The 27,168-nt window shown below is 36.1% G+C and overlaps 1 protein-coding gene across 1 annotated transcript; it reads right to left on the bottom strand.

The window, feature by feature from the left end:
• Positions 1–2,210: 2,210 nt before the first annotated feature.
• ilk (integrin-linked kinase) lies at positions 2,211–26,653 on the bottom strand. Its single transcript, XM_058790416.1, has 13 exons — positions 26,486–26,653; positions 24,023–24,296; positions 10,067–10,232; positions 9,656–9,751; positions 8,736–8,832; positions 8,506–8,589; positions 8,252–8,337; positions 8,057–8,166; positions 6,640–6,767; positions 6,303–6,424; positions 5,254–5,353; positions 4,709–4,839; positions 2,211–3,876 (listed from the first exon to the last, which is right to left on the bottom strand). Exons 2-13 carry the CDS (start codon positions 24,109–24,111, stop codon positions 3,727–3,729), a joined length of 1,359 nt encoding a protein of 452 aa, XP_058646399.1. The 5' UTR covers positions 24,112–24,296; positions 26,486–26,653; the 3' UTR covers positions 2,211–3,726.
• Between the last annotated feature and the right edge of the window lie 515 nt (positions 26,654–27,168).

Here is a 27,168-nt window from a genome sequence, read left to right as displayed (position 1 = left end):
TGTCCTGCTGCATTAATTCTTCAGATATTAAAAGCAGGGAATTTGTTGTATCAGCTATATCCATTACTTCTGCATTCTGAATCTTGCATTCGATGATGACACACACAAACCACACTGTTAGACATTTCTGTAATTTCTGCAGTTATTTACTGTTTATCACCCAGTATAATACTGCAAATTCCCTTTACAGTAAATAACTGTAATACCCTTTGCATCATGGGAATTTTCTGTGACGTCAGACCCCACATACAGAGACTTAAGCCCAATTTATACTTCTGCGTCGGACCTACGCCGTAGCCTCTACACCGTAAACTGTGCGTCGGTTTTCATCATAGACTGTAAAAAAGTCTAAAGAGAAAAAAAGGGAACTGCAATGATCCCAAGCATACAGCCTCATCTGTAAACCATGGTGGAGGTGGTGTCATGGCATGGGCATGCATGGCTGCCTCTGGAACAGGCGCTCTCAACTTTACTGATGACTTAATGTATGATGACAGTAGCAGAATGAATTTGGAAGAGTACAAAACCATCTTGTCTACCAATATTCAAGAACATGCCACCAGATTCATTGGGAAGTGCTTCATATTGCATCAGGACAATGACCCGAAACACACCGCCAGTTCAGTCAAAGCATTTATAAGGGCAAAGAAATGGAAAGTCTTAGATTGCCCAAGTCAGTCTCCAGATTTAAATCTGATTGAACATGAATTTCACCAGCTGAAGAGGAGAGTAAAGGCAGAAACTCCCCAAAACAAGCAACAATTGGAATTGGCTGCATTAAAGGCTGGGAAAAGCATTTCAAAGGATGAGACCAAGAGTCTGGTGATGTCTATGGGTCACAGACTCACTGCTGTGATTGTGTGCAAGGGATCTGCAACTAAATAATAGCTTTTAATCTTTTATATCTGCCTTATGTTCAGCTGTCCCAATACTTATGCTCACATCAATGAGTGGGATGAACTCTAAAAGTGCTGTTCTTTTTATTTGGTAAAACATGTATGTGTTGAAACGGCTAATAATAAAATGTGACATTCTCTAGTTTTGTCTCATATTCATCTTTTCATCATATTTGCAAATGTCTTGACTCCACAGCCAACAGAACAATTTTGTCTTCATTGTTCCAATACTTTTGGAGGGCACTGTATGTATATATATATATATATATATATTTTTTTTTTTTGGGGATTATAGAAATTAATACTTTTATTTAGCAAGGATGCTTTGACCAAAAGTGATAAATACATTTATAATGCTAAAAAAGATTTCTATTTCAGATAAATTCTATTCTTCTTAACTTTATATTTACTATCATATATTTACTATATTTACTATTTCTTTACTATCAAAGAAACCTGTTTTTAAAATAATGATAAGGATAATAATGATAAAAATGTTTTTGAAGCAGCAAATCAGAATATTAGAATGATTTCTGAAGGATCACGTGACTGGAGTAATGATGCTAAAAATTCAGCTTGAAGTCACAGGAATAAATTACATAAAATATATAAATATATATAAACATATATTCAAATAGAAAGCAGTTATTTAAAATGGTGAAAATATTTAACAATTTTACTGCTTTTGCTGTATTTTGGATCAAATAAATGCAGGCAGAAGAGAATTCTTTAAAAACAACGATATATATATATATATATATATATATATATATATATATATATATATATATATATGTACATATTTACGTTTAGTCATTTATCTGACGCTTTTATCCAAAGCGACTTACAAATGAGGACAACAGAAGCAATCAAAATCAACAAAAGAGCTATAACAAGTCTCAGGTAGCTTAACGCAGTACACGTAGCAAGGTTTGTTTGTTTTTTTAAATTGTATATTAAATAAAAAGAAAACATGTTGACCGTTCCAAGGCGGCATTCATGGAGCGGTTGAATGAGCTATCTCCATATAGATATCTATGGTCACAGCACTGTTTATGAGTCTAATAAAACAGAAATTAATTTTGCATTTTTGAAATTCTGGTTCCATTGTCCCAAAGTCAATGTTTTTTTTTTTTGTTAAATGGCCGCAATACGGTCTGTGGTTAAATACATCTGTAATACCCCATTTGTAATTATTTATATATTGCAATTGTATGTATATATATATATATATATATTTTTTTTTTTTTTTTTCGGGGTAAAAAAAAATGCTATTAATGACTCGTTGGAATAATTATACACAAATTAGATAAATGTTTTAAAGTCTTTTATTTAGAAGTAGCTTATAGCATATCACATCGCAACACATTGTTGTCACTGCTTGATATTAATTCATGTCAACAACCCAATAATTTATGACTGATAAATGAACACAGATTGAAGCATTTAGCATGGCCAAAACATTTTATTTGTTCTTATTTTCCTTTAGTAAACTTTAGTTATCATGAATAAAATATAAACAGCCCAAATCTCCAAAATAAAGAATAAAGAAAAGCCACATAAAGTTTCATTAAAAACCTCACAGGGTAAGAACACAGTGAGCATAAGTTAGATAATCAGTCTGTTTTTCCATTATCGTCGCTGTTCGTTTTTCAAAGCAAAGAAACACTGTGAAAAAAATAATTATGCATGTCAAGTATGCTTGTTTTCACCTCTTGGTTTCCTATTACGTAACTGGCTAGCTGAAAAGAGGAACAAAGTGACAGCATAACAAGGAAGTAAATAGATGTAGTGTTTAGAAAAAGCAAAAAAATAAAGGCACTCATGGGCTGCCTAATGTATCGCCCATGAAAAAACACTTATATATGTATACAGTATAAAAATCTCTCAGATATCTCTTAGACATAACATGCTTAACATGTACAATGCAAATTAGTATACAGGAGCATCAGGAGTGTTAGTTACATGACAGAGGACGCAATCATGCATTTGTATGGATCATGTAAAAATATGTATATTTCTGATGCAAGGATAAAAAACAAAACCCATGATGCATATGGCAAGAGTTCTTACATTTGATGTGACATGTAAATGGCTCTTCTTTTGAACATATGGTACCTTAATTTAACGTAACGTTTTTTTTATAATATGTATCTCCCTGCTATGAGAGGGACAGTACAATCATGATATTATGGGCACTTCATATTTTGGTTACTTGTTACATGATCAAGGCATAAAATTGGCATTAGCTATTCTATTATTGCACTGTTTTTTTTTTACAAATCTCAGGCAATCTTGACCTATCTGACTTTTTTTTGTTATCAGGGACAATCCAAAGAAAACACAGTGAAAAACAATGGCACGATGCTTTAAATACTAACAGCGGTTTGCAAATTGTTTTGATGAAATGATCTGTGACGTTGTTTTAAAAGCGAGTGAGCAAAAGGATGCATGAAATGTGGGAGTGGCTAGTTGAAAACTGATTTTACTGTACATTCACTGCATCCAACGACTGTTGCCGCCACCACTTCCTGTTTAATAGCTGTAGAAAAGAGGTTTTAAGAGAAGTGTTGTACTGTAAACACTCCCAGGAATACGAAAAGAACTGATGGACATATTTATGCACAAACACATGTCATTATTCAATGATTGCATATAAGAATATAGGCGATAGTGAGAACGTGGCATTTAAAAATGTTCGACAGGGCTTCCACAAAGCGTTTTTTTTCTTTAGCAGAGGGCTACAGTGGCATAGAGCACTTTGGTGAGTGGTGAATTTTAAGGCAATACTGTGAACTCAGTGTTTGCGGGGTCGTCCAGCAGGGCCGTTTCATTTGTCTTGCATCTTCTCTAGGATGGGTACGATCATGTCGAATTTGGGCCTCTTGGCAGGATCCTCGTTCATGCAGATTTTCATTAGCTTGCAAATGTGGGGGGAAATGCCTGGCGGGATGGTGGGCCGCAGTCCCTCTAGTGCCACCTAATGAAGAGATAAGGAATAGCCAGGGTCAGAAATGGATTTTTACATCACTTACATCATTTTTAGCATTACATCACTTGGATCCTCTGCAGTGAATGGGTGCCGTCAGAATGAGAGTCCAAACAGCTGATAAAAACGTTGTCATAATCTACAAGTAATCCACATGACTCCAGTCCATTAATGAATGTCTTACAAACTGAAAAGCTGCAGGTTTAAAACAAACTAATTCATAATGAAAGCATTTCTTTGTAATATCTTGCTAAAATAGTCCATAATCAATAAAAATGCTTCCTCCAGTAAAAACAGTCCATGCCCTGTTGTCATCTCACATCAAAATGCACATATTTGTTGACCTTTGTTTAGAAATGCTTTTGACTGTTTTCGCTTGTAGATAGCGTTTGATCATATTTCTTTTCTGATTCAGACGAGACCACTTTTCACTGGAGAAAACAATATTATGAACTCATTAGAAGTGAAAAACGTCTCAATGATGGTTCTGTTTCTTACAAACATGCAGCTTTCACTTCACAAGACATTTACTGATGGACTGGAGTCATGTGGATTACTTGAGGATTATTGTGGTGTTTTTATCAGCTGTTTGGACTCTCATTCTGACGGCACCCATTCACTGCAGAGGATCCACTGGTGAGCAAGTGATATAATGCTAAATTTCTCCAAGTCTGTTCCAATGAAGAAACAAACTTATCTACATCTTGGGTCGAGGGTTAATATATTTTTGTTTATTTGGGCTGCATTTTTACCCCAAGCAACCCTAAATTTTTGTTTCATTTTGGTTCGGCTCTTACTTTCCAAAGTCATAGAATCATCTCACCTTCATGCCAATTTCCATGTTTGAGAGGTCAGCGAAGGGCACTTCTCTGGTGACAAGCTCCCAGAGCAACACTGCAAAACTCCACATGTCCGCAGAGCGCCGGTTAATCTCCTCTGGCTTCTTCTGCAGGGCTGAGAAGAGGTAAGATATCAGTGAATCAAAACTTCCTGTTTAAGGTGCAGGCACATCTATTCTGCGGGCAAATCTATCTGTTCTGCAAATTTCTGTAGGTAAAATACAGCCATTTCAAAAGGAATTCACGCGATTGTGAATTTTCCCATGCAGATTTCACAATGGGTTCACGCTGTTTATGCAAATTTGCTGCACTGCCCAACAGAAAACTGCTTGGTTTGAATGTGACTTTTGTGTGAGCTGTGCTTCATATATCGCTACACTACTGATAATAGACACTGAAACTTTGCCGGAGAAGATTCGTAGAAATTTCGCTAATGTGACCGTATCTTAGGCAAATAAAGTGGATAAAATAAAATCTTCTTGAGAAGTTTGAATTTAGGAATTCAGTAAGTGAAGAAAAGGAACAGTACCTTCAGGTGCCACCCATGCGGGAGAGTACATCCTGCCAGGACACTGGAAGGAGAACTTCACATCTGCCATGCTTATCCTGGCCGTCATGTCTTCATCAATCTGATGTCAATGAATCAATGAGAACAGATTCATTAGGATGTGTGAGCATGAAACAGTCAGTTAGGGTAAGCTCAGGTTTTTGCTGCCTCAGTCAGTTGATTGTGTGTAATATGACCAGTGCAGCTACTAGTAGTTGAGAAGTTGTTTGGTTGAGGCTTTGTGCTTTAAACTGATACCTACTGACTTTCCATATGGACTTTCCTTAAAGGGATAGTTCACCCAAAAATGAAAATTCTGTCATTTACTCACCCTCACTTAGTTCCAAACCTGTATGAATGTCGTTGTTCTGCTGAACACAAAGGAAGCTATTCTGAAGAATGTGGGAAACAGAGCAGTTCTGGGGCACCATTGACTTCCATAGTATTTTTTTTTCCCTACTATGGAAGTCAATGGTGCCCCAAAACAGCCTGGTTACAAACTTTCTTCAAAATATCTTCATTTGTGTTCGGCAGAACAAAGAAATTCATACAGGTTTGGAACTACTTGAGGGTGAGTAAATGATGACAGAATTGTCATTTTTGGGTGAACTATCCCTTTAAGAGGCAGGGAGAAATCCACTATCAAAGAATGTACTTTCACTACATTACTCAAACTCTGAACTTGTGGTGGGATGTACAGAAACTTCAGACAGAGAACACAGAGGAACTAAGACTATTTATAACAGTTCCTGTTCACAGTGGTCTATCTGCTGAGACTACATTTATGGAGTGCAAGTTTCACTGAATCAGTTCCACATACCATGACAACAAATAAAACAAACAAACAGTGAGAGTGTATTTTGCAATCACCGGTTAACCCTGAGTATCTAAATTCTATGGAAATGAATCTACAGCTAGGTTTGTAACTACACATCTTCATGTTCTCTTGTAGAACAGGAATAGACACTCTGGAAAAACCCAAAGTTGTAGAAACCAAGATTAACACGAAACGTCTGCTTCAAGTTCCTCACCATGACGCTCTTGCTGTTGAGATAATGCCGAGGGATCATGGGCTCCAGTGTGTGCAGGAAAGCCATTCCACAAGCTATATCCAAAGCAAACTTCACCGCTTGCATCTGATCCACAACAAAGTCTAGATGGACAAGAGAATGATAACGATACAGGAGAAGGATTGAGTGGGTTTAACTTAAATTTAAGAATTAAAGACGTCCTTTTTTTATGTCATGTCCAGAATTTAAAAAGCAATCAATCATATTTCTAACTTTATTAAACATTCATTAACATTCAAATGAAGTTGACAAACACCAAATGGTCTGTGTGAGACAGTAATGTGTGTGTTTTACTTACTGGTTCCCTCGTGAAGCACATTGTAGAGGGAGCCATAGGGCATCCAGTGTGTAATTATGATTGGATGAGGGGCGGGTGGAGACTGACACGCCCCCAACACGGGCAACACGTTTGGGTGGGAGAAGATTCTACAACAGGGTAAACACCGAGGTGGAGAAGGACACATGAACAGACAGAAACAACAGACCACTAACACAATGTAGATGTTTTTACAGATTTTGAACAGTGTTATTTTAGTATCAGTGTAATTAAAACTACTATTATAGTTTTTATTATTATTTTGAATTCATTTTCATCTTTATATTTTCCATTTTTATTTCCATTTTAGTTAACTTTAGTCACTTTTATTAGTCTATAGATTTTAATGTATTTTCATTTCAGTTTTAGTTATTTCTGTACATCAAGTTAAAATGAAAATGAGAAATGTTTCTTATGCAGCTAGCTGAAATACAATAAGTTAATAATAAATAACATTTTCTTTTATATTTTAGTTTCAGTTCGGTTTGGATTTAGGGCACATCACTCTACGGAGACAGCAAATTGTCATTTTGTTGAACAAATTAAATCCAGTCTTGATAGGGGAGGTGTTGTTGATGCTGTCTTGATTTATCTAAATTGTCAAAGTTTAATTTTTCTACTAACACGTTAACTCAGATGGAATCATACTTAAATTTAACGAAACAATGTAGAAGAATTATTGATGCATGCTCACCATTTCTTGACTGTAATATTGGAGTCCCCCAAGGGTCGATTCTTGGACCAATTTTGTTTAGTTTATATATTAATGATCTGCCTACAGTTTGTTCAGAGGTCCAGGTTTACATGTATGTAGATGATGCAGTTGTTTATACTTATGTAAGACAAAAGAACAAGTTTCTATGAAACTTACTCAGATTGGGTATGCCACTCTTTCCTTACTCTTAATTGTAAGTAAAACTGTGGGAATGTAATTTTCGATTAAGAGAGTTGATTAGCATTGTCCAGATATTTTAGTCAAAAGAGAGAGAGTAAATATTGTTGAGCATTTTAAATATTTGGGTATGATTATTGAAGTGCTAGAGAAAGCTTGATAATCTTCAGGAATATTAGGCACCAGTCACCTATATCTGTGCGCTTTATGCATACAATAATTCTCCCACATTTATCCTATAGTGCTACAAGTTGGTCCCAAATAATTATAACCATAATATAGTATTTATAAACAAGCTGTGAAAATTTTAGCTAAGAAGCCAAGGAGTTATCATCATTGCATTAATATTAAATATTATTAATATATTATTAAATATTAAAAATGCATGGTACCTGGTAAATAAACTAAACTATTTAACTATAATAACCCTAATTTGGAACAACATTTTTGGGCAAACTGTCCCTTTAATTTGTGTATTCTGGGCAAACTGGACTGGAGGTTCATCACCTTAGTTTAGGGTACTCCTCATTAAAGTCACGGCTCTTTCTTGTAGTCCAATCCCGCACATGAAGCATCTTGACCACAATCTCTGTGCCCTGCCAGCGGCCTTGCCACAGCTGCCAGAGAGAGAGCAAAGGCATCAGTGCTTCCATAAATGCTCTGAGACATGGGTAGCTATTGTGGTTTGGTAAATGAGCTCACCTCCCCAGAGTGGTTCTCGTTGATCTTGGCCAGCATGGAGAGCTGCTTATAATCTACGCCAGCATGTTTGTTTAGTGTGCCGTTACCTGAAGGCATCATGGGAAAAATATACAACAATCAAACCTCGGTTATGGATAATTCATATAATTTTATAAGGCAATCTACAGTTACGCTGAATGACAATAAAATGCTTGTTTGCCAAAGCATCTACGTTATGAATTTAAATGAGAATCAGATGTTCTGAGGGTGCTTACGTGGTCGCGTTCGAGTGGTTCCCTTCCAGAAAGTGTCCTTGAAAGGAACTTTGGTTAGGCTTTGTCCTTGTTTCTCCGCCAGCTCTGATTCATAAACACAAAAGAATTATTAGGCAGGGGAACATATAAAAAAAACAGATCTTTGAGGCTTCACAATGTTAGCAAACAGCCTTTCCAACAAATCTTCTGCTGATGTCACATTTGCTACATTATTAAAGAAGAGAGTTTACCTTTCAGATTTGCAGCAAGCTGTGGTTTGGCCTTGTCCAGTGGAGTTTCTCCATACTTGTTGCAGATGCTCACCTGAGCCCCATTATTGATCAGATCCTGGAAAGAATAATAACATATTTGGTGTGATTAAAATGACATTGTTTAAACATTTTCAAGGTAATTTTTCTCAAATGTTATAGGAAGAAAGACAACATAGTGGTTGTCCTTTGCGATCAGTGTTATTTTTTTTATTATTATTTATATACTATTTTCCTATTTATTTATTTTTTTGTTAGTTTTATATTTTCAAGTTTCCAAATTTTAAGTTTTAGTAATTTTGTTTGTATTTGTAATTTTTATACATTTTTTTATATTTCTATTTAATATTTCCACATTTCATTTTCAGTTTTAGTAACATTAGTACTTTTTTAATTTTTTAATCTAATATTTTTATTTTATTTTGATATTTCAGCTTTATTTGAATTAACAAAAGCAATTTTAATAGTTTTATTCTTAGTTAACTGTAACAATACAGTTATTGATACAATAAAAATGAACTGGAACTACTGAGCTTCAAAAATGATGTAAATAAAAATGACACATAAGTGATTAATAAGACTTCTGCTATATTTTTGTGCAATATTCCAAATCTTCTGAAAACGTACTAAAGCGTTATGTGAGGAACAGACCAAAATTCAATCTTTTGTTTATGGTAAAGACATTTGCCAAAATATCTTTGCTGCACAAAAGAAAGAAAATCAATTCATGTATTTTCCCCAAACAGCACCATCGTATAGATTCAGAAGACTTCAGAACCACTTCTATGATAATGTTTGGTGTTTGAAAGCTCTTGTCCCCATTCATTATAACTGCAAGGAAAACAGCGTTCACACAACCCAGAGTTTCTCATTTTTCCCAGCAGAGGGCACTTCAAACTAACCTCTGCCACCAGGTCATGGGCCCAGAAGCAGGCGTAATGGAGAGGGGTGTTGCCGTGCTCGTTTGCCGCATTGGTATCTGCTTTACACTGGATCAGCTAGACAACACAAACCACAACATAATTTAGTATCCAAAACAGCAAACACAAAAACATCCATTCCAAATCTGATATACAAAATTAAAAGTGACTTAAAATAATGAGTTATTTATTTTAAAAGTAAATTAAAATAGACATTTGTCAGTTCCTTATTCCTTCTTGAGTGTTTAAAGTTTGTGTGTGTGATTATTTATAATTGCTGTTTGCAGCTGTGTGTTTGTTTACACCTTTCCATGACCACTGTGGTCACAGTGGTTGTTCAGGTGCAGTTGTGTGTGTGTGTGTGAGCGTTTATCCGCTATGATCTGTTCACACCTTGGCCAGAATGTCACGGTGGCCGTGGCTCGCAGCCAGGTGCAGGGGTGTGTCGTCGCCGCGGTTCATGACATTGATGCGAGCCCCTCTCATGATGAGCATATCCACGACACCTGAACGACCCTCACGGCACGCCCAGTGTAACGGACTGAATCCGTGATCATCCCTGCAAGACACAAACACACGCCAGCATATTAAGAGTAAGTCATAAATATCACATGAATACTTATTAAAACAATAATGTATAAAGTATTCATTTAAAAAAATAATAAAAACACACACACATATACATACATACATATATATATATACATACACACACATACATACATCATACATACATACATATATATTATATTATATATATATACACACACATACATATATATATATGAAGAGTTTGGTTCCAAAATGCTATAAATCCATTTTAATTAATTTGAGTAAAAATGTGTTTTCTTTACCAAGAAAGTGGCTAGATGAAAACCACTATTTTCTGGTTCAAACTTTCACATACCTTCTTATCTTTAGGTTATAATAACATTAAAAATTAAAATCCAGATTTTGATTTTCAAAAATGTATTATAAAAAGAGATTATTTTTTCTCCAAAATTCAATAAATGAATTTATTGTTGTTTTTTTTTTTTCAAAATGCAATCCACTGAATCAATATAAAAGTTATTTTTCATATTGAAACTGTTGACAATATACAACAAAGCAAGTTGATCCACATATGACAGCCTCTGAACTTGGTCAATACTAATCTTATATTACAGGCAATGGACTAAAAATAGCCTACATTCAACCAACCATCGCTCCCAAAATTAATTCAACGGGTCATCTTGTTAATTCTATAAATTAATTACAACAATAAAAGAAAATTTCATCATGAACAAGAACATGAACAACAATATCACATTAGAACACAGAAATTCCAAAATGACATTTCCCTTACATTCAACTTCCAGTGCATTCATCTTTGCCATGTTACATTCATTTAGTTGACTAGTGCTATACACTGTATTAACAAAAACATTAATGGCATTAATAAAAACACAAGATACGCAATATCGCGTTCATAATCGAATGCGATTCATCTGCGATTATGAATGCGATATTGCGTAGCTTGTCAGTGATCTACGGCTTTGTGTATTAAATGCTGCTCCATCTGAAAGCAGGTGATAGAGTTTGCTATCACAAAACCGGCTTTACTGACTAGATGCGCATGACAATCACATGCGATTTATCGTGAAGCGCTTTTTGTTTGTTTGTTGATCACAAAGTACAAAGTAGATGAAGAAAACTTGGATGCCGGGTGTATTCAAAGCGCCGCCATTACTGTCTACAGTGCATGGAATGGTGCGCTGTGATTGGTTGAGCGGATATATCGCGATCTGCAGAGAAGGGAGACTGGCGTTTGATGCGGTTTGAAAAAAAAAAAAAGGGAGAAAACATGACAGAATAACACGATGGATATTTTATAGACTTTTTATGGACCAGATACAATACTGATTTTGGTGTTAATTAAAGGCCTAATTATTAAAGGCCTAAATTCATTTTATTTAAAATGTAATTTAATTAAATTTTTATTTATTTATTTGCATACATGTTTGGAAACAATGACAAATTCGGTTTTTGGGTGGACTGGCTTCAAAAAAGATGGAAATTTCATATGCAATTCAATTGTATTAATCCTAAATTTAGGCATGAGTATTTTTATAGTGCATACTTGTTTGGAAATAATGACAGAAGCTTGTTTTGTTTTTTGTTTTTGGTGTAGTGTCCCTTTAAATCAAGGCACTTTTTTTTTTTGACGCAGTGGTTGGCGGTAAACTGTCTCCAGTCAGGCTAGTGATCCTGCTCTCAGCTGTCTGTCTCCAGCCAGTTAAATATAAACAGCCGTTAACTGGCCCCTTCCTCCAGATTATGTATATCCCTCTACCCCCGTCTGTTTGAGTCTGAGATCCGTTCTCAGGCCTTCCTATTTCCTTTTCAAAACCACAGTCAAACTCACACTTATAGTGCTTCAGGTTGATGGTGACCCAAAAGTTACAATAACAACACTGTGATCAGATCAGAGCCCTGTGCATTAGGGCTGCTACTGAGAGCACGTGTGAATGAACCAATGGGGGTTTTACTATTAAACCACTGAACGCAACTGCTGAGAGTGTGTTATAAATAAAAGAAGGTAATGTCTGCAGCTGGTGGTCGTGCTCATCCCCAAAGTAATTACTTGTAAGCTTTTGTTTTCAATAATGAAGTGTTTGTTGAAGGGCTGGGAGTGTGCAGTACAGTAGGAAGTCTCTGGGTAAATAATCAGGCCAGTAGTGTGGCTAAACTTAGGGTAGCTGCTGAAAGTACTCACAAGGTCCTGCCGGAACAGACCAGACCACACACATTCACACTCTATCTCACTCACTCACACACACACACACACACACACACACTCGGAGTCAAATGGTGGGTTGGTCACAGCTGAAGGGGTTAAAGACAAGAACAATGGACAAAATATTAAGACAAATAAACAGGAAGTCCCCCCTCCTCAAATAATTTAAATCAAATTAAGACAGTGAGTCCTGAGCTTCCCAATGGGAATTCCGGAATGTTCTTTATTTCTGGCCAAACTGCACATTTCAAGGAAGGAAGGAGGGGAAAACGAAAGAATGCAAGCAAGGCAAGGAAAGCGACGAACAAATTAGGAAAGAAAGCAGCAAAGAAACTGGAAAAGACAGGAAGCTAGAAAGGAAGAGGGGAAGAAGTGGGAAAGAAAAGAGGAAAGAAAAGGAGGCGAGGAAAGAGAAAAAGAAAGAAAGAATTAAAGAAAGGAAAGTACAAATACATAAAAAGCAAAGAAAAGAAGAGTAACAGGAAGAAACCTGGGAAAGACTTAAAAGTTGGAAAATAATCTGAAAAAAAGAGGGATAAAACAGAAAAAGGAAGAAAGTGAAAAGGAAGCAAAGGAAGGAAAAGAAAGTGCAGAAAAGGAAGATGGATGAAACAAAGTGGGAAAGAAAGAAAGAAAGAAAGAAAGAAAGAAAGAAAGAAAGAAAGAAAGAAAGAAAGAAAGAAAAAGTTGAAAAGAAGCTGGAACAGAGGGAAAAAACGAAGAATGCAGGAAAGGTAAGTAAAGACAGTAAGTAAAGAAGGAATGAAAGAAGGAATAGTATAAGGAAGAAACTGGGAAAGACAGGATGAAAGTTAGAAGGAAGCTAAAAAGGAAAAGAAAAATATGGGGAAAAAATAAGTGGGAAAGCAAGCAAGCAAGAAAGAAAAAAAGATAGGGAAGAAAGTTCCCAAAGAAAAGAAAAGAAAAAAGGAAGAACATGGGAAACAAGGAAAGAAAGATGGAACAGCATAAGGAAGAAACCCAGAAAAACTGGAGAAAAGTTGGAAAGAAAGGAAGCTAAAATGGAAGCTAAAACAGTGCAAGACAAAAGGAAATTAACAAGAAAGAAAGCAAGTAAGGAAGTGGGGAAATAATGAAAAAATGCAGGACAATGCAGAAAGGAGAGCTATCTGTGGTGACTCTTATCACATCACTCAGCAGTGCCCCGACACACAAATGAAGCAGCGGAGGGGCGGACTGCGGAAACCAGAGCGGGAAACACAGGAAATAATATTCCACGCTCTCTCTTCCACCGCTAGCGGCTCCCCCCCTTTGCCTGTGTGAGAGTGTGAGCGCTCGGGACAATTCATATCCAGTTAGTTCCTCTCTCTTGTCCTTGTAAGGACGTGAAGCACGCGCTATTAACCAGCACACACACACACACAGAGAGAGAAAGGAACGTTTACGCTAACAGACTTACACACGTACAAAGACAGACTAAGTAAACATTGATACTGGAGTCACAGCTGAAAGATTACGTCTTGAGCCTGCAGTTATACGATCAAAGAGTTGAAAAGCGCAGTTATTAAAAGCTTCCTTTGGCCAAAAAGCGTTCTGGGGTTGCATTCGGTGATGATTTAAAAGTACAACTCCACATCTGAGTTCAGGTTTCTACCTTTCAGCAACAATCTGGTTGAGTGAAAGCTCATATACTGAATTAGATCATAAACTGCACATCAGTGAGGCGCCATGGTCTAAAAACGTATCTGAGCTAACAAGGTAGTGAAGTGCGCCAGAATGACGTATACGTGACAGGAAATGAAGCTGGAAAAGGTAAAATAATATTTTTGGTACCTTCTGATTCAAATCAGACATCAAAAAGGATGTACGAGTGTTATATTTTTAGATAGTGCAGCTAAAAACAAGAAGTTAAAATACAGGAAGTATTTTAGTAGTAAATAATTCACTCTAAACACTGTAAATGCTCCTGATTGGCCTGAGCGTCAGAAGCTTCAGTGTCTGTTATAAAGCCACAGAGACAAACACAGCTGTAACCTAGTATTTAGTTTGCTTCAGTTTTCTGTTCTTCTACTATCATTAGCCGCTCTGAGCTCTGTCCAGACATCAAGAACGAGAAAAAAAAAAAAAAAAGCCACAAAATGTGTCAGTTCCTCTTTGAGTCACAATTTGAGAGCAGGCTTGCTGTCGACTTAAATGGCATTTGCTACTAGAGAAGCACAAATGCAAAATTTGGGTGCTGATACGGATATCCGATCTGCAAAACAACTTGATGATGTAACGCATAGTATTATAAACTGCACACAAGCAACATACAATAAAAATGTTAACTTGCAAGAGTACAGAATTGCACATGGAAACACTTTTACGGTTAAAAATGAAGTTCCTTAACCTAGTAAATATTTCACCATATTCTTTTCTACTCCAAGTAAAATTTATTATTGTATAAAAATATGTCAGACCAAACTTTAGACAAACTTTACAACAATTTTAACATTTTATTGTCATTTAAAAACAAGTATGAATTTACTTGTCAAACATAGGTGTATCTGTCAAGCTTTAAGTTACTTTCTTAATACATGTTCAATTAATATACCTAATACATGTGTTCTTTATCAGTATGGGTTCATTATCGTTTATCTAAAGGTAATAACTTCTCTTTTGAAATGACCTGCTATCTTGACACACTTCCCACATCTTTTTTCAAAAGTGTGCTTAACTGTTTAGAAGCAGATCTTAGAAGTGGTGAACGCCTCACTTCTTACTGGGACTTTTCCAAACTCCCTGAAAACTGCAGTTGAAACTCCTTCTGAAAAAGCGCAATCTTGATAACACAATGTTGAGCAACTATAGACCAATATCAAATCTTCCTTTCATAGGTAAGATTATTGAAAAGGTAGTTTTAATCAGCTGAACAACTACTTAAACTCAAATGGATACCTGGACAATTTTCAATCTGGTTTCCGAGCGCATCACAGTACAGAGACAGCGCTTATTAAGATAATAAATGATATTTGCTTCAATTCTGATTCTGGCAAAATATCAGTGCTGGTACTACTAGATCTTAGTTCTGCGTTTGACACTGTTGATCATAACATACTTCTAGAGACTGGAAAACTGGGTCGGGCTCTCTGGGATGGTACTCAAATGGTTCAGGTCATACTTAGAAGGGAGAGGTCATTATGTGAGTATAGAAGAGCATAAGTCTAAGTGGACGTCCATGACATGCGGAGTCCCACAAGGCTCAATTCTTGCACCACTCTTGTTTAGCCTGTATATGCTCCCACTAAGTCAAATAATGAGAAAGAACCAAATTGCCTATCACAGCTATGCTGATGATACCCAGATTTACCTAGCCTTATCTCCAAATGACTATAGCCCCATTGACTCCCTCTGCCAATGCAATGATGAAATAAACTGTTGGATGTGCCAGAACTTTAACAAGGAGAAGTTAAACAAGGAGAAAACTGAAGTCATTGCATTTGGAAACAAAGATGAAGTTCTCAAGGTGAATGTATATCTTGACTCTAGGGGTTAAACAACTAAAAATAAAGTCAAAAATCTTGGGGTTATTCTGGAGACAGACCTAAGTTTTAGTAGTCATGTCAAAGCAGTAACTAAATCAGCATACTATCATCTCAAAAACATTGCAAGAATTAGATGTTTTGTGTCCAGTCAAGACTTGGAGAAACTTTTTCATGCCTTTATCACCAGCAGGGTGGATTATTGTAATGGTCTCCTCACCGGCCTTCCAAAGAAGACCATTAGACAGCTGCAGCTCATCCAGAACGCTGCTGCCAGGATTCTGACTAGAACCAGAAAATCTGAGCATATCACACCAGTCCTCAGGTCCTTACACTGGCTTCCAGTTACATTTAGGATTGATTTTAAAATACTTTTACTCATTTATATATCACTCAATGGCCTAGGACCTAAATACATTGCACATATGCTCACTGAATATAAACCTAACAGACCACTCATATCATTAGGATCGAGTCAGTTAGAAATACCAAGGGTTAACACAAAACAAGGGGAGTCCGCTTTCAGCTATTATGCCTCCCGCAGTTGGAACCAGCTTCCAGATGAGATCAGATGTGCTAAAACTTTAGCCACATTTAAATCCAGACTCAAAACTCATCTGTTTAGCTGTGCATTTGTCAAATGAGCACTGTGCTACGTCCGAACTGATTGCACTGTGTATAATCATTTTCTATTCTTAACTGTTTTAAATTCTTTTTAAGTCAATTTTTATATCTTGTTTTTATTATTATTTTTTAATCCCTTGTTTTTATTGTTGTGACTTTTTTTAATGACTTTATCACTTCCTTTTATGTAAAGCACTTTGAATTACCACTGTGTATGAAATGTGCTATATAAATAAACTTGCCTTGCCATCCTGTTCCACTGAACAAGATGTTGTTTAATTTTAATTTAACATAATATTAGTATTACTAACTTAAAATTAATTAATGAATATCAAAATATCAATAAATGTCATTTTTCAAATTGTCATTTATCATCTGAATTATTTTTTTTTTAGCATTTTGCATATTAAAGATTTACCAACATAAAGAAAAATGCACTGTGTGAAACTGTCATGGTGGAGAGATTTTTCAACAGTTTTCTTCTAAAGACATTTCTTGTGGTTTTATTATCATAATAGTGATGTCTTTGTTAGTGGTGACGAAATGTCAGTTTGCAAAAACAAACGTCTTAACAGCTTTTTCGATATTGCTTAACATTACTTTTCCTTCAGTGGAACAGGAAGCTCATTCTGGTGGTAAAGGTTTTTTTTTTCCTTTACACTTTAATGAAACATTGCATAATAAAAAAAAAAAAATCACTCATGCATTAATAAGATAGTTCACCCAAAAATAATAATTTTGTCATAATTTACTTAGCCTCATGTTGTTATAAATCTGTATGAATTTCTTTCTTATGTATATAACACAAAGATATATATACATATACATACAGCATATATATACAGTGCCCTCCAAAAGTATTGGAACAGTAAAGACAAAATTGCTCTGTTGGCTGTGTAGTCAAGATATTTACAAATATGATTAAAAGATGAATATGAGAAAAAACTACAGAATGTCACATTTTATTATTGGGTGATTCAACACAGATTATTTTACCAGCTCAGAAGATTAGCACTTTTAGAGTTTCATCCCTCTATCTGATGTGAGCGTAAGTATTGGAACAGTTGCCTCACAGGTCTTTCTAAGTGGTCAGCTGTGTCCTGCTGCATTAATTCTTCAGATATTAAAAGCAGGGAATGTGTTGTATCAGTTATATCCATTACTTCGAGTTTTGGAACTGTGTTTATGGACCAATGAGAAAGATGAACCTTTATCGAAGTGATGGGAAAGCAAAAATGTGGAGAAAAAAAGGGAACTGCAATGATCCCAAGCATACAGCCTCATCTGTAAAGCATGGTGGAGGTGGTGTCGTGGCATGGGCATGCATGGCTGCCTCTGGAACAGGCCCTCTCAACTTTACCGATGACTTAATGAATGATGACAGTAGCAGAATGAATTTGGAAGAGTACAAAACCATCTTGTCTACCAATATTCAAGAACATGCCACCAGATTCATTGGGAAGCGCTTCATATTGCATCAGGACAATGACCCGAAACACCCCGCCAGTTCAGTCAAGGAATTTATAAGGGCAAAGAAATGGAAAGTCTTAGATTGCCCAAGTCAGTCTCCAGATTTAAATCTGATTGAACATGAATTTCACCAGCTGAAGAGGAGAGTAAAGGCAGAAACTCCCCAAAACAAGCAACAATTGGAATTGGCTGCATTAAAGGCTGGGAAAAGCATTTCAAAGGATGAGACCAAGAGTCTGGTGATGTCTATGGGTCACAGACTCTCTGCTGTGATTGAGCGCAAGGGATCTGCAACTAAATAATAGCTTTTAATCTTTTATATCTGCCTTATGTTCAGCTGTCCCAATACTAATTGATGTGAGCATAAGTGGGATGAACTCTAAAAGTGCTGTTCTTTTTATTTGGTAAAACATGTGTGTGTTGAAACGGCTAATAATAAAATGTGACATTCTCTAGTTTTGTCTCATATTCATCTTTTCATCATATTTGCAAATGTCTCGACTCCACAGCCAACAGAACAATTTTGTCTTCACTGTTCCAATACTTTTGGAGGGTACTGTATATATACAGGTGCATCTCAATGAATTAGAATGTTGTGAAAAAGTTCATTTTTTCTTGTAACTTATTTCAAAAAGTGAAACTTTCATATATTTTAGATTCATTACATGTAAAGTAAATACTAATAATAATAATTTTGAGGATTAGAGCTTACAGCTCATGAAAGTCAAAAATCAGTATCTCAAAATATTAGAATATTTACATTTGAGTTTCAATTAATGACCATTCCTACAGTATAAATTCCGGGTATCTCTTGTTCTTTGAAACCACAATAATGGGGAACACTGCTGACTTGGCAATGATCCAGAAGACGAATATTGACGCCTTCCATAAAGAGGGTAAGTCACAGAGGGTCATTACTGAAAGGTGTGGCTGTTTACAGAGTGCTGTATCAAAGCATATTAAATGCAACGTTGATTGGAAGGAAGACTTTGGGTAGGAAAAGGTGCACAAGCAACAGGGATGAACGCAAGCTTGAGAATACAGTCAAGCAAAGCTGATTCAAACACTTGGGAGAGCTTCACAAGGAGTGGACTGAAGCTGGAGTCAGTGCATCAAGAGTCACCACGCTCAGATGTCTTCAGGAAAAGGGCTACCAAGCCACTTCTGAACCAGAGACAACGTCAGAAGCATCTGGGCAGTGGAGAAAAAGAACTGGACTGTTGCTTAGTGGTCCAAAATCCTCTTTTCAGATGAAAGTAAATTTTGCATTTCATTTGGAAATCAAGGTCCCAGAGTCTGGAGGAAGAGTGGAGAGGCACAGAATCCACGTTGCTTGAAGTCCAGTATGAAGTTTCTGAAGTCAGGGATGATTTGGGCTGCCATGTCATCTGCTGGTGTTGGTCCACTGCGTTTTCTGAAGTCCACAGTCAATGCAGCCATCCACCAGGAAATTTTAGAGCACTTCATGCTTCCTTCTGCTGACAAGCTTTATGGAGATGCTGATTTCATTTTCCAGCAGGACTTGGCACCTGCCCACACTGCCAAAGGTAGCAAAAGCTGGTTCAATGACCATAGTGTTACTGTTCTTGATTGGCCAGCAAACTCGCCTGACCTGAACCCCATAGAGAATCTATAGGGTATTGTCAAGAGGAAGATGAGAGACATCAGACCCAACAATGCAGATGACCTGAAGGCCACTGTCAAAGAAACCTGGGTTTCCATACCACCTCAGCAGTGCCACTAACTGATCACCTCCATGATATGCCGAATTGAGGCAGTAATTAAAGCAAAAGGAGCCCCTACCAAGTATTGAGTACATATACAGTAAATTAACATACTTTCCAAAAGGCCAACAATTCACTAAAAATGTTTTTTTTTATTGGTCTTATGAAGTATTCTAATTTGTTGAGATAGTGAATTGGTGGGTTTTTGTTAAATGTGAGCCAAAATCATCACAATTAAAAGAACCAAAGACTTAAACTACTTCAGTCTATGTGCATTGAATTTATTTAATATTTGTTATTTAGTTATTTGTTCTGGCACAGAGTCCTGCACGCGGGGTACCCGACGGGTGAACCGCAAAAATTGATGTAACGGGTGGAATAATATTGACGTGTCGGGTGCGGTGCGGGTGTGGGTCGGACTGGTGACAGGCACGGGCGGGTTGCGGGTACAATTATAACCAAGACTATTTCGACTTAATCCAGTACACGCTGATAGGCAGCTCCTTTCAAATTGTCCCGTGCTTGTGTTCGCGCTCTGTCTGAAGACCGGGCTTCTACAGCGGATTTGCAAACACTGAGCACTGTAGCCAATCGACAGCTGTATTGACATTGATTGACAGCTGTAAGTCTAGTGATTACATTAAAGGGAGCGCTCTTTGCTCGCTTTTCTGTAGTTAATCTATTCACAGTTTGAATAAAAGCTTTAGTCCGCAATAGTTTTAGATTGTTTACACGTTGAATGGTGCTTTCTCTCTCTGTGTTAACTTGTTGGGCTGCGTGTGTTAAATGTTATTATTACATTTATTATTATTTATTATTAAAATATTAAAGCATTAACTCAGAATGACTTGTTAATTGCTTGTTACATTAAAAATAAAATAAAGGTGTTTTGTCTGCCTTATGTAGATTTAATGCGGTGTGGTTCGGTCGCGGTTTTTATGTCAAACGGGTCGGGTCGGGTTCGGAATTAAATTAGTGTTGCTGTTGGATAACGGGTCGGGTATTCGGTTAACTACTGCGGGTGCGGGCGGGTGCGGGTTTATCAAACAGGACCCGTGCAGGACTCTGTTCTGGCAAATGAACTCTTCATTCATATATATATATATATATATATATATATATATATATATATATATATATATATATATATATATATATATATATATAGATAGATAGATAGATATAGATAGATAGATATAGAAGAGATATTATGAAGGATGTTGGCAGTTGCTGATAGCCATCAATTCCATAGTATTTTTTCTCCTACTATGGACGTCAATGGCTACCACCGACTTTTTGGTTACCAAAAATATTCAAAATAGCCTATTTGTGTTGTTCAGCAGAAGAAAGCAACTAATACATGAATTTAGGCATTTCATTATAATAATATACAATATGGAAAATGGATATTCATATGAGATTTTCTCAAATTCCTATGAAATTTAAAAGTGTATTAGTTTAATCAATTATTAGTTAAAAAATTAACTTTAAATGAGTGTAAGATGTATAAAAATAGGGGAAATTGGCATTCACAAATAAATATCCAATATCGACAATTCTGATAAATAAATAAAAAACTAAATCTAGTATCAGTTGATAGCTGATATGGTGGCCATATATCTAAATATTTAACATATCTGATGCTACAATAATGCAATCATTGAATTGAACACATTAGCATACAAAATAGCCTATTTGTGTTGTTCAGCAGAAGAAAGCAACTAATACAGGTTTGGAACAACTTGAAAGTCTTTGAATAATGACAGAATTTTCATTTTTGAGTGAAACATCCCTTAAAGAAAATAAATACGGCCTATTTTAATTTCAATGTTTGAACAACAATTTCAAAAACAACAAGTTCATGCATAATGGACAAATTTTCAATAATTTTCATATGTTTAACATATTATACATTTAGAGATAAGAAGATAAAATATAAGATAGGACAAAGCCCAGTTTGCTGACTGACATGCTGTAATGTGAAGCATAAACAACGCCCATGTATGTCTGCTATTTCCTGTCTCCTCCCACAAACACATAAGGTCGTGACATCTCAAGCCATACTGAAACTCCTCATGGCCCTTCAGAAGAACTGAATCAAACAGCCACTCTTCTCATCAACCATTTCAAAGCATCTAAATCATTTTATTAGGCAAACCGCAATAGGCGAATCCCTTAGCTTGAGATTTTCTATTTCTGGAAAAGGAAAACACTTTGAGACGGGTAAGTGGGGAGGAAGAGAGAGAGAGAGAGAAGTGACACAGAGAGGACTGGTATGGCTCAAGTCAGCATGCTTTGGTTGGTGAGCTCATCGTATGGAAACTATTCGTCCCAACCATTTCATTTTAGCCCATACCGTTCCCTCCTCCCCCTCTTCTGAGTCACAAATTAGACATGGACTCCAACTCACACTGGCCTGGAAGGCAGATCTGTAGAGGATCAACTGCTGTTTAGAGTAGGGAATGCTAACATAAATAAAAATCAAGTGTATTGTCTTATTTTTGGGTTTTGTTCTTGTTGAGTTGGCTTTTTCCCCCCTCTTACTGGCAGTTTCTCTAGTTAGTCAAACATTTCTTTTGTCACATAATTTCAAAGTCACAACTTCAGCCATGTGAAGAGCACAGGAAATGCCTAGATAGTGATCTACGTCAGACGCTTCAACGCTTCATCTAAACTAGCCGTTGCCTGTAATCTGCTGATTCTGTGCTGAATCAGCACCAGCGAACCATTTGTCTCTGACCCGTTCCTTTCAGGTTATAATTCTCGTGGCTGACAGCAAGAGAACTGGTCCAGATCAGATTCCTCACAAGTTCTTGGAGATCTACCTGGACGCTTTCCTCTCTTTTGTGCTTCCCAGCTGTTCTGGGATGTATTAGTGAGGGAAGGCAGGCCAAGGCTGTTTGTGAGAGGGAGCTTGGCAGAGGTGGAGGTATTTGAAGAGGGTGCATGGATCTACTCTGTGTATGCTTTACACCATATAGGGCTAGAACTGGAATTCTGGTCTTCAACGTGGGGAATGTTTTCTGTTTAGTTTGTAAGAAACAAATGGGATATTTCAGTTCTTGCTTCTTTAAACCTAGGCTAACAACATTCAATTTCATAGAAGGGCTGCACAATATTAAAAAGGAAGCCAAAAGGAAAAGTCAATAATAATTATCAATAATAAAATTATATGCTATTTTGTCTAAATATTACACATAAAACATAAAAAAAAAAAAAAATCTAAACCATTGAATTTTACTAAAATAAATAAATAAACAACATTTTAAATATATTAAAAATTAAAACAATTTTTTTTTTTTTTAAATGCTACAAGTGAATTTAGGCATTTCATTATAATAATATACAATATGGAAAATGGATATTCATATGAGATTTTCTCAAATTCCTATGAAATTTAAAAGTGTATTAGTTTAATCAATTATTAGTGAAAAAATGAACTTTAAATGAGTGTAAGATGTATAAAAATAGGGGAAATTGGCATTCACAAATAAATATCCAATATCGACAATTCTGATAAATAAATAAAAAACTAAATCTAGTATCAGTTGATAGCTGATATGGTGGCCATATATCTAAATATTTAACATATCTGATGCTACAATAATGCAATCATTGAATTGAACACATTAGCATACTATTTTCAATATATATGTACATTTCCTAAAACGTCTGTGAAAGTTAATTTCAAAAAATAATTTTAATTAAGAAATACACTTAGCATTACACTTACATCTTAGCAATATGGCGGCATGTTTTGTATGGGTAAAAGATCTTGTTTTTTCGGGTATAAACACAAAAACTAGTACTAGTAGAATTATACAAGAATAATAATTTAATACTGAATCTCTTTAATACCTCAAAACCATCTGAAAAGCTGTGTAGGCTACGACAAGCCAAATAACTGAATGATATCCACAACAGACAAAAAGTGATAAAAATCTATCCTCATCGTCTTTCAGAGTCCCTGCTCCACTGCGCCCAGGGATTAGAAGACTGATAAAAGTGAGGGGTGAACTAAAGGACAAGACCTGACAGAAGATCCTCACAAACAGGACAGTTTCTGCACAATACATTTTGAATTTCCTGAAGTTTTTGGGGGGGCGTGGCCCCTACTGACAGCATCCAAGATCATCTTTGAATGAGAAAATAAGCTAACTGCTAAACCAAGACTGTACAAAACCACAAATAAGTGGTTTCTACAACCACACGGCAATCTACCTAATAACAGCTCTGTCTAAATTCATATTATGACTCATTTAAACATACTCACCCCTGGTTTAGGTCGTTCTCTGTGTTGTCCAACCAGAGGCGGACGGCTACCGCGTTGCCTTCACGGCACTGAGTGAAGATGTCATCCATCTCTGCACCCTCTCTCCTCTCACGCAACCCAAATCGTTTGTCCTCTACCAGGAGTGTCCTGGGAGAGGGGTCTGATGCTGCTGTAGACTACAGGCGAGGGTCTGACAGAACATCCAGCCACGGGAAGGGTCCGACAGGACAGTCTCTTCACAGCCACAGGGCAAGTGTCTGGTGTCTGCGCTGCACTGCAGAGAGACGAGAAGAAGGAAGCTCAGATGAGATGTTTTGAACACTGCTTGCCCAAAACACTGTGTCACAGTTCAAGTCACTAGGGAACAATGACTAAAACTCAAAAATAACAAGCAGTTTCAGGCAACACTTGACTAGAAATGAAAAGTTCAATGACATGATGCTCATTTATTTCTGTCTTTTATTCAAATAAACATTATTGCAATTCGTGCATACAACGCCTTCAATACACCGCTTCTATCCTGATATTATAACAAAGAGAGAAAAAAAATCTTCATTAAAAATTATATTATTATATTATGGAAAAGACAAACAATATTTCTACAAAACTATTTCCAAAGAAATTACATTATAAATTATATTTATGAATTACTAATTCATTATATAATAGTAATAACTTTTTGTCTTTCTTTTTTGAAAGTACCGATTAAAATGTGTCTATTTACATGTATTCCGTTTAAAGAAAATACCACATGACATTGCTTAGAGTCATTAAATCAAATTACGCTTTTCAAAACCACATGAAACCAAATTAAATACCAAAAGTGAATTCATTAAGTGAATTAAATAAAAAAAGTTTTTAATTTCTTTATAAAGGACACTTATTTGTCTTTTTTTTTTTTGCTCAACAAAAGGAACAAACATACATGTACAAGCCGCTCAGGCAAGAGAGAGGCAAGAGAGTGACAAGAAGAGAGAATAAACGACAGAATTGTCATTTTTGTTTGAGCTATACCTTTAATTCACCTCACAGGTTTAAGCGATGAGTTCAAATATGTGTTCATTAAATGCTGATAGGTGATGAATACCTGTGTAATCATACAAGCCTCTGCCTGTTATAACACACTTATCACTCCCTTCCTGAAGTCCAACACAACCCTCTGCCAACAGAATGTGTTTCTTTAATACTCTGACATCACTCCGACTCATACTTTAGTTAAGAGGTCTTCGCAAAGTGAAAAACTAATTGTCTGTTTTATTAGAGAATTAAAGAAAGGCTGTGTTATTAAAAACAAAATGGAAAATGTATCTAAAATACACTTAAGAAGCTATTTCTTATGTGAACTGTTATGCATTGTATATACTTTGCTGAGTGTGTTGATAGATTTTGTACAAAAACAGAACAAATACAGTTAGAAAGAGAACCAAATGTGTTCGCTTGGAGAAAACGACAGATAAATTAGATAAGAGAGACAAAAGCAGGGTGATATCGATTCAGTTAAATATGCATTCAATCACAAAGGCACTCAGATGTAAACATGATAGTTAATACTCAGAGAAAGAGGAAATGAATTAGACACACAAACAGTTATTTTTTTAACAGATGACAGGTAGATGTCAGATTTAGTTTAAACCGACAGACAACCAGATATCAGGGAAAAAAACACAAAATGAGAAACAGACAGATACGCATGTGGACAGATTTAAACAGGCAAACAGTTAGAAAGGTATGTTTTGAAAGAGAGACACGTAAGTTCACATACAATGGGATAGACAGAGAGATAGATAGACAGATGTTCAAATATACAGATAGACATGTATGTTCAAAGAGAAAGAGATTAATATTTTTTCAAGAAGACCGACAGAAAGCAAGACAGGCAGGTCAAGAGACAGATAGATAGACAGACAGACAGACAGACAGACAGATAGATATGTGTCCAAATATACAAATAGACATGTATGTTCAAACAGAAGCAGACGAGTATTTGTTCAAGAAGACTGACAGAAAGCAAGACAGGCAGGTCAAGACAGATAGATAGAGAGATAGAGTGGGTGTTCAGAAACAAAGAAAGGTATTTGCAGCAGACAGACAGATATACAGACAGTCAGTCAGACAGACAGACAGGTAGGTACGTGTGTTCTCTCAGTAAGAGTGACATTAGCCGCGCAGCTAACAGACACTCCAATCAAAGAGTGACTAAAGACTCTTAACTATGGGTGAACCAAAAGAAAAAATCATACGGTTTGAATTATAATTTACCTAAACATGCTCAATGAAATGACTTTTTGACTTCACACTTTATTTATGGCTATACAACAGTAGTTTTATAGTCTTGTGAGCTAGTGCGCTAATGCTGCTAGCAGTCATAACGTTATACGCCCACAGTCACTGAACTTACAACAACTGATCAACACTCGATTCATGCTTCCCTGACACTCAACCGATCACAACAACCACCATTACCTGTTTATATGACCGCTTTTAGCTGAAGTGGACCAACGGTGATGACTGGGACAGTTCGGACCGACACTCTTCCAGCGTCCACACCCTACTAGCGCCCGAGTCTGAGACCTCCTCCCCGCCGACAGACACACACTCACTCCCCGCTGATCACGCCACTGCAGCGCCCCCGGCCGGACAGCGAGGAAAACAAGCGCCTCGGGACACGATTTTCTCTATTTCAAAAATTGTGCCTGGGGTTATGAATATTCCATAATATACATGAATTTAACAAAAATCATCCCAAAGTAAATATGCATGGTGCTTTCCTTTTCCCATCAGTATTAGAGCAAAATAAAGGTCTGCTCTACTACACATATATAACACAAGTTACTACACTTAAAATATTATTAGTCACTTGTCAGCAATAATTTTATAAAATAAATAAATAAATAACATCTACAGATTCTAAAAATTAAAAAAAAAAATATTTCATTCATTTTATTATTTTTAATAAAAATATTTAAAATTAAAAACAACTAGTATTCAAATTCATTAATTGAATTAATCACCATAAGCATTACTGTAACAAGTAATAATAAATAAAATGTTAATTACAAAGTTATTTATATGTGCAAAATAAATATATAATATTCATATGATACTTATGTAATGTGATAAAATAACTGAACAGAAATAGCTTTAAG

The sequence above is a fragment of the Onychostoma macrolepis genome, chromosome 10 (genome assembly GCF_012432095.1).
Source record: "Onychostoma macrolepis isolate SWU-2019 chromosome 10, ASM1243209v1, whole genome shotgun sequence".
NCBI classification, from domain to species: domain Eukaryota; kingdom Metazoa; phylum Chordata; class Actinopteri; order Cypriniformes; family Cyprinidae; genus Onychostoma; species Onychostoma macrolepis.
The sequence above is the reverse complement of the archived record's forward strand: the minus strand, read 5'-3'. Positions and strand labels throughout refer to the sequence as shown.

What these genes read in the sequence shown, in the direction of transcription:
- ilk (XM_058790416.1), bottom strand. Translation starts at nt 24,111, where the DNA reads ATGGATGACATCTTCACTCAGTGCCGTGAAGGCAACGCGGTAGCCGTC. An exon ending in TGTGCTTCACGAGGGAACCA is followed by an intron (nt 6,425 to 6,639) that starts GTAAGTAAAACA and finishes TTGTCCATCTAG; the next exon opens with ACTTTGTTGTGGATCAGATG. An exon ending in ACATGGAAATTGGCATGAAG is followed by an intron (nt 3,877 to 4,708) that starts GTGAGATGATTC and finishes TCTCTTCATTAG; the next exon opens with GTGGCACTAGAGGGACTGCG.